The 10,000-nt window shown below is 46.5% G+C and overlaps 1 protein-coding gene across 1 annotated transcript in view; it reads left to right on the forward strand.

Moving 5' to 3' along the window:
• The window catches only part of samd10b (sterile alpha motif domain containing 10b), a 67,675-nt gene that overhangs the window by 31,856 nt on the left and 25,819 nt on the right, over positions 1–10,000 (forward strand). The window contains exon 2 of the mRNA XM_062542156.1: positions 1–107. This exon is cut by the window's left edge and continues 75 nt beyond it. Coding sequence (XP_062398140.1) covers positions 1–107 — 107 coding nt within the window. The remainder of the gene's footprint in view (positions 108–10,000) is intronic.

A 10,000-nucleotide genomic window follows, 5' to 3' on the forward strand; every position in this document is an offset into this window, starting at 1 on the left:
CGCGCAAGGCCGGCGGCAACCTCACCTGGCACGACGGGCGCGGACAGAAGAGTGCCGGCGGCAGGACCGTCAAACTGCTGCAGCAGCCGGGCACCGAGGCCCTTCAGGTATGTCGCTCGTACACGCCGTTATACACCCCATACACACACACACACGCACACACGCACACACACACACACTCTCACACGCACACACACACACACACACACACATACGCGCGCACACACACACACACACATACTGTACAGTACTCACACACACACACACACACACTCACACACACACACACACACACACACACACACACACACACACACACACACACACACACACACACAGACTCACACAGTTTGTCATACAGCTGCTCCTGCTGTTATGGCGGAACAGAGCCTTTCTGTGATAACACGTAACATATTGATGGTAATTTTGATACCACAGATGAATGAAGACCCAGTCAGGCAATGCTGGGAAAAATATTTACAATGATGCGCATCAAGGGAGAGACAGCATGACTTTGCATAAAGATCCACCAGCTGCTCTAGCTAAAGGAGAAAATAATCAGGCTTTAGGTATCCTTTCAGGTTGATGGGTTATGGCACTGGCCATCCCACACAGCCCCTGATTAGTGCCAATCTGGCAGTCTGGAGCAGATAGCTGCACTGACGCAGGGGATGCACCAATGCAGAACAATGAAACACTGCAAAAATAAAAGAAAATAGAATATTCTCCCTTATTTCTAAAGACATAGCCACACACGGATATGCTCAGAGATTGTTCAAGAACAGAGTGAAGTAAAAACATATGTGTCAGAAATGTCAGGACATAAACTACTCATGAATATAAAAAGTTATGATTCAATACTCTGGCACACACACACACACACACACACACACACACACACACACACTCACTCTTTGCTTCAAGATCACTTCCCTAGTGGTAAACAAATAAATAACTCAGATTGAGATTGAGTGAGGCATGTAAGTATGTATAAATAAGAATGTGATATACATAGACATACTTTTGCACTTCCACATCCAGTAGATAGTCATTATGCAAGTGCATGAAATCTCCCCATGCTGAAATATTGATAATACCCACATACTTTTATACATAGTCAGCAAAAGTCGTGCCTTCTGAAGCCTGTTCATAATGTGGACTCGTTACGCACACAAAAGTGGTTTGTATGTGAGTCTGTGGCTACTTGTCTGTGTGTGTGTGTGTGTGTGTGTGTGTGTGTGTGTGTGTGTGTGTGTGTGTGTGTGTGTGTGTGTATAGATGTGGTTGATTTTGTGGGCTTTTTTTAATTATTTGACTTTAATTAATTAATCACATCAATTTATCATATGCATATCTACCAAAGGATAATCATTGCATCGATGATGTGTTTAAATTGTAGACGGGTGAGCAAGACAGAAAGAAAGAAAGCAAGGGAGAGAGAGAAAGAGAGATAGAAAGAAGGCTGGGGGGAGAGAGAGAGAGAGAGAGGGCTGGAGAGAGATGTATAGGGTCATGTCTCAGACAGAATTGGTACACACAGATTTATGCGCATCTGTGTCCTTCCCTCTCTCTTCCCCATTCCTACTCTCTCTCACACACTCTTTCTCTCTCTCTTTCTCTCTCTATCTCTCTTTCTGTCACTCATTCTATCTCATCTCCATCCATGCCCTGCAGCTTAGTGTCTAGCTTGCTTTTAACTCCTTCACTGACAAAGCATCCCAGAAGTATGTATGTGTCAACATCAAAGGCTTACGTCTTATTCAATGACTTTCTCATACTGTATGCACGGACTGCATGGGCATCTCTAATGACAATTATAACATTATCATTTTACACTCTCATATTACACAATTGTGTTCATAAAATTATACAACAGTGTCTTTGTTACATGATAAAATTGTTAATTAAAAAATCATGCAGCGATACAAATAATTAAACATTTGATATTGTCAAAGGTAAAATGGTATTTTGCAGACGTCTTTATATAAGGTGATCTACTGTAACAGATGGCAGTGTTAGAGGAGTGAATCTGGGCCAACTGCTTATCAGGCAGTGACTGTTCCACCACCACACGTGTGCTAACACTAGTCCTAATGCGTAGATCCTTACTTTACAATACATAAGAGTAGAATATTAGTCAGACATGTTCATTCATCTTCAATCATGTTCAATGGAACCTTGATCAAGCCTGTTTGCCGAAACATCAGTCTTTACAGTAACCTGATTAGGTGATCAGGGTGTGCAGCTACTGATCAGAGTGTGCAGCCTCTCTATGCTCCCAGTTTAATGGCAGGTTACAATGTTTCGATCACTCAGGTCTTCGTCTAGTTGAAACGTTGTAGCCTACCATTAACTTGAGCATACAAGGCAGTGTACAGATATCCTCTTTTTCTATGTTTTGGCTATCCAGCACCTGTAGAATTGTTATATACTGTATGTGCGCACATGTCTACACTACAATTGTTTAACCATTGTCACTGGATACATTGTATTTAGCTCAATAGTTGCGATGTAACAAATGCATTGCGATATTAAATGAGATCAAATGTGCTGTAATGAACCAGTGCAGGTATCTCAACAAGATTATTCTGGTGGAATTCTTCTCCTCTCTGTTTTGTAGTGCCTAGTAGGCTACTGAAAGCTAGTAATGGCCTCTGGCTGGTAACTGAGTATAGTGGTGCATCTAATGCTGTGGAGGTTCTCCATGGCGACCCAGATATTTGAGCAAACCTACCCTCTTCCTTTGAATAAAACATCAGGTTCTTCCTGCTTTTCACTGATGGGTCTGAGTTTTTAATCACCCATAGGGCCTACTCCTGAATGATGCTTGAAGCCATTTTTTAAAACAAGCTAGATTTGTTTTAGGTTTTGCTGTTTTGAATTTTGTTGAATCAGCTTGTATAGTTGTTTTTGTTATCTAACTGGATGTTTTTGGGGCATCGTAGAAGGAAAGAATGGCCAGTGCTTTGGCCGGAGTCTCCTGTGCTAAACGACTGCCTTTGTTCTTGGGAAAAACAGCCTTTAGCCAATCAAGGTCAAGCAGTCAGGCGCTCTGGGGAGCTCTTTAAATAGGAGATTTCCACTGTTTTCCCCTGGCCATAGGAATGCATCTCTCTCTCTCTCTCTCTCTCTCTCTCTCTCTCTCTCTCTCTCTCTCTTTCTCTCGCTCCCTCTCTCTTTCTCTTCCTGTATTTGTGTGTGCTTGTGTGTTCTTGCTTTAGCAACAGAGACAAACCAGTTGGGAAAATATAAATAAACATCAATGCTCAAACAGATCATGCACACACATGCGCACGCATGCACACACACACACACACACACACACACACACACCTCAGTGTCCATGTTAATTGATTTGCCATCATTTCAGACATCTTTCTGGTGATGTTTCAGTCATAATCTTCTCTCTCTGAGGACTCTATAGTTCAGACCTGACTACATCAATCCAGCATTTCAGAGCCTCTTTCTCCTCCTAATGAACTGCTCTGAAGGTGTTTCTACATGGAAGACTAATCACTGATATATATAGGCTACTACGCCACTGATTCATAAGGGCTTGGATCAAATTGGTTCCTCCCTATTTCCCAAATGTAATTACTTACCTGTGCTTAGAACCTATTACCAGGGGACTCTAATCAGTTCAGTGGTTCATAATCTCTACCACACACACACACACACACACACACACACACACACACATATACACACACACACACACACACACACACACACACACACACACACACAAACACACACACACACACATATTCACACATTCTATTGAACAGGTAACTCAATTACAACCTGCACCAGCCCGATAATGAGAGTGAAAACAATTATATACATGGTCCTATAGCACTTATATGAAGCTATTTACCAGTCTTAATGTGACATTATGTACAACTGAGTCGAGGTGTTTTCTTCAGAGATCGACATAATCAAGTCCTAAATGAAATTAGAAGCTGGCTAATAAGAGGGTGTACGGTAGAGTGTGCTCTATTTGGGTTAGCAGAGAAACTATGTGCACTGCAAGAAAACATAGTTCAATTAAGATAGAAAATAAGCATTTATCATCTTGAATTATACAGTGTGAAGTCCAATTTTTGTAAAGAAATTTGATTAGATATTAACAGGAAAACGCATCTTTTACAATTGCCTTTTCTGTGCAATATACAGTACATTGCACTCTGCTAATAAACAAGATACATGTTTTGAGCTCTATATTTGTCTCAGGATCTCAGATCTCAGGACCCGCTTTCAAGTAGCTGGAGGTCAGAGTTTAAGCTAATGTGTATAGACCGTTTCTACAGGAAAAACAAAAACTATGCTTGAACATTACATTTTGTTCCCAAACTACTTACGCTGCATATGGAATGTTGCAACCTCTGATTCGCGTAGCGCTCTATGATCTTTTTAGTGACAGGAAGTGTCACAGGAGTGACTGGAAGTGAATGGGAGAGAGAGTAGGGGTGCATCCGGAAAGGACCACGGGACGGGAATCCAACCCGGGTCACCGGCGTACGGTGCAGGTACACCAGCCAGTTGCACCACAGCTGGGGCCACGCTTTATGATCTTTGGCTAAAAACCTTGTGGGAGCAACTATGGCACTGATAATGGAACTCTCTTGAAATAGTCTATATGTTTAGGCTATGTGTATATTATGTGTATTATGTTTAGACTGTGTGTATGCTGATCTAATGTCTGTGCCTTGCGTGTGGGGATGTTGAAGAAACTTTTTGCTTTGCGAGTGCAGCATATGCAGCCCTCTCTGGTTTGGAGCAGATGATGAGGTGACATGATGTGACAGCCATGCCCACCCACACCCCTTCTCTCCTCTTCCACCCTGACGTTTTGGAAGAGATTAGATGTTTAATTAAATAGAAGAGTCTAAGGACTAGAGGGTGGGATGGTGTGGGGGTGTGTGTGGGGGGTGCTGGTACATGCATGTGTAAGTAGCAGCATTGGGGTTGTTAGAGAGACTTGCCTGCTTCTCAGGTCTGGTGTGTTTGAGTTGGGTCTGCAGGATGGCGCCAGTGTAGCGCAGCGCAGCGCAGAGCGGCGAGGCGAGCGGCACGTCCTCAAACAGCTGTCGGGAAAACGGCGGCTCTCAATTTGCATGTTTTAAATCTGAGGGCGCACCAGACGCGCTCCCCACACTCCAGCTTTTTATCTGAGCAGTCAGATGAATAGAGAGAGGGAGAGACAGCGGGCGGGAGAGGACATGGGTGAGATAGATGGAGAGGGAGAAAGAGAGAGAGAGAGAGAGAGAGGGAGAGAAAGAGGGAGAGGGAGAGAGTAGAGGAACTCTGGAAATGGAGGGGAAATGAGAAATGGCTAGAGACAAAGCATGGAGAAAAAGAGGGGAAGTTGGGAAATGGAGAGAGAGAGAAAGAGAGATGATAGGCAGAGAGAGGGAGAGATGGCGAGAAAAGTAACAGAGGGAGAGAAGGAAATGGAGAATAAAGAGAGATAGGAAGAGTGGGATAGAATCAAACAACAAGTAAAAAAGGTAGACAGAAGTGAGAGAAAAAGGGGGAGCAGAGAGAGAGGAGAGAGAGAGAGAGAAAGAGAGAGAGAAAAGAACAAAGAGAGAGAGTCAGAAAAATAAGAGTGGTCTGGGAGATGGTACTAGAGCGAGACAGTGAGAAAAGAGATGTAGAGAGGGCCAGGAAAAGAGAAGCAGAGAAGCGAGAGTGTGAGTGTGAGTGTGAGCGTGAGGAGGGGTGCGCTTGGCGTTAGCCTCTGGGAGAGGGGACGTGCCCGGCCGCACTGCTGCTCTGACTCCTTCTCCTGCTCCAGCTTCAGCTCCTGTTAGCATTCAGCAGGCGCCTCTCATTACACCAACGGCCTGATTTGAATTGCAAAGGTTGGCAAGCCGAGGAGATTGGGCCCTGATTTGTTTAGTTTCCTCATTACAGCCCTGGGTTGGTGACCCCCCACCACCACCACCCAAAACACTCACATCCCCTCCACGTACATCACCCCCCTATCAACCCCCCCACCCACCCACCCACACAAACACACACACACACACACACACACACACACCCATCACCTCGACACCAGAAAGAGCAACAAAAAAAAAATCCATTCCCAAAAACGGAGCGATTAGTGAATCCTAGAGACCTGCCCAGCTGTAGTCCAATTAAACTCAGTAACTCGTCTCACTTTATTGTTTTGCTGTTTTATGAATACAAATGCAACAGCTAGTCCAACAGAACAGGTGTAGAGAGAGAGGAGAAGGGAGAGGTAGAGAGAGGGGTCGAATGGAAAGATGTGAGGAAGGGAGGGGGAAAAGAGAGGAAGAGAGTGAAAGGGAGGGAGCACAAAGTGCAGCAAGAGAAGGAGTTTGACACTTCTAGAGGGAGAGGAGAGAAGAGAAAGAAAGGCAGACAGAGAGCGTGGGAGGGAGGAAGGGGAGAAAAGACAAGCTGAGAAAGGAACAAAATGGATTCCCAGAGGTTGTGTACCGTGTCCTGTCTGCTCTACTGTCGCTCGTGTCATCTGCCCTGTCCTGACATATCACGGCTCTCTGGGTGGACAGGGAGTCCAGTCCTGCTCCGCCACACAGCAGAGTCCTAGAGCTGCTACTGACGCTCACACTATCTGCTCTACCTGCACCACGGGCATCCACGCCAAATCTGAACCACACCTGTGCCAAGCCAGGGGGTGAGATCTGTGCCCAGTGCGCTCAGTGCCAGGGCGGTGGCAGGGATGTGAGTTGTGGTCGGACTGGGGCCGGGCGAACGCAGCAGCGCGGAGGGCACTGGAAGGAGTGTGTAACTCAGTTTGGTCCCCCACTCTCTAGGGCCCTGCAGAGTGATTATAACAGCATGATTCAATAACACCACCAGGGAGGAGAGAAACAGGAAGGAGGGAGGAAGGAAGGAAGGAGAAGTGGAGAGGACAAATGGGAGAGAGGGAGAGGAGAGGAAAGGACGAGGCAGGCAGGTAGGAAAAGAAGGGAAGGAGAGAGTTGCTAAGTACATGAGAGAGGTGGGGAGAAAGAAAGGTTGATACAGAGAATTAAAGAGAAGGAGAGAAAGGCGAGGGAGGCAGGGAAATGTACAGAGGAAAGCAGCGAAGAGTCATTGAGATGGAGTTATAGAGGAAGAGAGAAAGAGGAGGAGAGAGAGGGAAAGAGGGATAGAGAGGGGGAAGAGGAGAGAAGGAGAGGCTGACGTCAGTGTGTTCTGGTCCAGTGCCTCTACTGCTCAGTAACAGCGTCTGTCCTGCCCCAGCCTGCTCCTGTGTTAATTGGCTGGCCGTTTCAAGGGCTGCAACTGAAGGTGTGTGTGCGTGTGTGTGTGTGTGCGTGTGTGCGTGTGTGCGTGTGTGTGTGTGTGTGTGTGTGTGTGTGTGTGTGTGTGTGTGTGTGTGTGTGTGTGTGTGTGTGTGTGTGTGTGTGTGTGTGTGTGTGTGTGTGTGTGTGTGTGTGTGTGTGTGTGAGAGTGTGTGAGTGTGTGTGTGTGTGTGTGTGTGTGTGTGTGTCAGTGTGTGTGTGTCAGTATGTGTGTGTGTGTTTACAGGGGGTTTGTTGTTTGACGTCCAAATTGTCAAAAATCCAAACTCATCTAGCAAGAGTGTGTGTGTTTGTGTGTGTGTGTGTGTGTGTGTGGTGGGGACTTTAAGAAGCCACCAGGCTCTCTGGCCTTTGTGCTTTCCCTGAATCAGCTCTTCAGGGAACAGCTGAGACTGACGACAAGGTCGCGTGCCACGCAGCGCGAGAGAGAGAGAGAGAGAGAGAGAGAGAGAGAGAGAGAGAGAGAGAGAGAGAGAGAGAGAGAGAGAGAGAGAGAGAGAGAGAGAGAGAGAGAGAGAGAGATAGAAGGAATGGAGTAGGGGAGAAAGCAGAAAAAGAGAGGGATATGGATAGAAAATGAGGAAGAGAGGGAGAGGAAGAAGATAAAAGCAAATAAGGGAGGGGAGATAAAGTCAGAGAGCACAAGGGAAAAGAAAGGGGGAGGAGGAGAAGAGGAGGGGAAAGATGAGAGAGAGGGAGGTAGAGTTTGTGGCCAACTTGAAGGTCAAAAAGCTGTGGTGGGCGGGAGAGAGCTGGGTAGCAAGTTTTCCTGAAGAAGAAGAATGAAAAAAGGAAAAGAGGGTAGAGGTCAAAAGACAAAGATAAAGAAGAATCTACTGGAGAACAACAAGCACAGCTCTGGCCTCTACACACACACAGTGCACACACACACACACACACACACACACACACACACACACACACACTCTCTCCCTCAACCCACAATCACAAACACACACATACACTCACTCTCAACCCACAATCACAAACACACACACACACACACACACACAAACCCAAAGAGAGGGACACACACACACACACACACACACACAGTGACACACATGTAGAAGGGCTCAAGAGACAAGACACCCAGACACTGATGAGAGAGTGAGAAAGTGAAAAAAAAACGATCTCTTTTCAGCCCAAAAAGTAAAAGGAATACAACAGAGGGATAGAAAATGACAAGGCCATTTTTTAATCATAGAACATCACTGGCTCTGCCCCTCTGAGGAGGGGGAGCTGAAGAGAGAGAAGAGAGGAGAGAGATTAGGGAAGATGAGTGGCAGAGATAGAGAGAGTTGCACTCGTCCGTGTCTGAGGGACAGGGGTGATAAAAGCTGGAGTGCTTAACCCAGGATGACCCCTCCTGAGAGGGAGGCCGAGACCCACCAGGCCCAATCAGACGAGAGGACAGGGGGAACAGCAGAGGAGGCGAGCCAATCGCAGGGCAGCACGGGGATGGAGACAAGGAGTGGAAGAGATGGCCACAGGCATCAGGGGGAAGGGAGAGAAGGACACACACGCGCAGACAGACACAAACACACACACACACACACACACACACACACACACACACACAGAGACACTAGCATTCACATCCTCATAAACACAGAAGCACACACTCACACACATACACACACACACACCACACACTCAAGTTTGCATTCACACTCTCTGGCACATATTCAGTGCCCAGCATGCAAACACACAAACTCACTCACTTGCAAGTCTAATAGACTGTCAAGTCTGTGCAGTCACACACACACACACACACACACGCACGCACACACATATATGCGCATATGTACTCATATGCACACACACATGAATATGTCACCCTCATACACAAACTCACACTCACATACCCAGACTTCTCCTCACATCTACATATACACGTAAACACACACCTATTCTCTCTTTCTCTACCTGTCACACACACACACACACACACACACACACACACACACAGACACACACACAGGTGGTGGTGCTTCGAGACTTGCCTCTCATGAATTATTGAATCAAACGGAAGCCGATTAGGATTCATTTGATATTCCTTTATGGCGGCGCTAGCCTCCCCTTGAGTGAGTGTGTCTGGTGAATCAAGCGCTCTCTGTGTCACCCATATGAAAGCGCCGCGGCTGTGTGGGAATGCTAATGTCCAGGCCTGGGAACGGACCTGTGCTGTCGCAGCAGAAATCTATTACCGCCGGCCACCATGACGGACGACAGAGGGGTTTGTTTGGGAGGGTGGGCCAGACTTCTGTGTATCTCTCTGTCTGTGTGTGTGTGTGTGAGAGAGAGAGAGAGACAGAGAGAGGGAGGTAGGTGTGTGTAGGTGTGTGGGAGGTACAGTAGGTGTGTGTATGTTTGTGTGTGAGAGAGAGACAGAGAAAAATGTGTGTGTGTGTGTGTGTGTGTGTGTGTGTGTGTGTGTGTGTGTGTGTGTGTGTGTGTGTGTGTGTGTGTGTGTGTGTGTGTGTGTGTGTGTGTGTGTGATGTGTGTTGGGTCTGCATGATCTTACACCTGGCAGATCCACTCAGTGAGATGGGGTGGGAAGAGCACAGAAAACACAGGGATTTTGGGAGCAGTGAGAACCAAAGCAGACCTGACATTTTGTCCTCACACATACGTAGTGCAGTCATCTGAGGTGTGTGTGTGTGTGTGTGTGTGTGTGTGTGTGTGACATATG

The sequence above is a fragment of the Sardina pilchardus genome, chromosome 7, assembly GCF_963854185.1.
Source record: "Sardina pilchardus chromosome 7, fSarPil1.1, whole genome shotgun sequence".
Lineage (NCBI taxonomy): Eukaryota > Metazoa > Chordata > Actinopteri > Clupeiformes > Clupeidae > Sardina > Sardina pilchardus.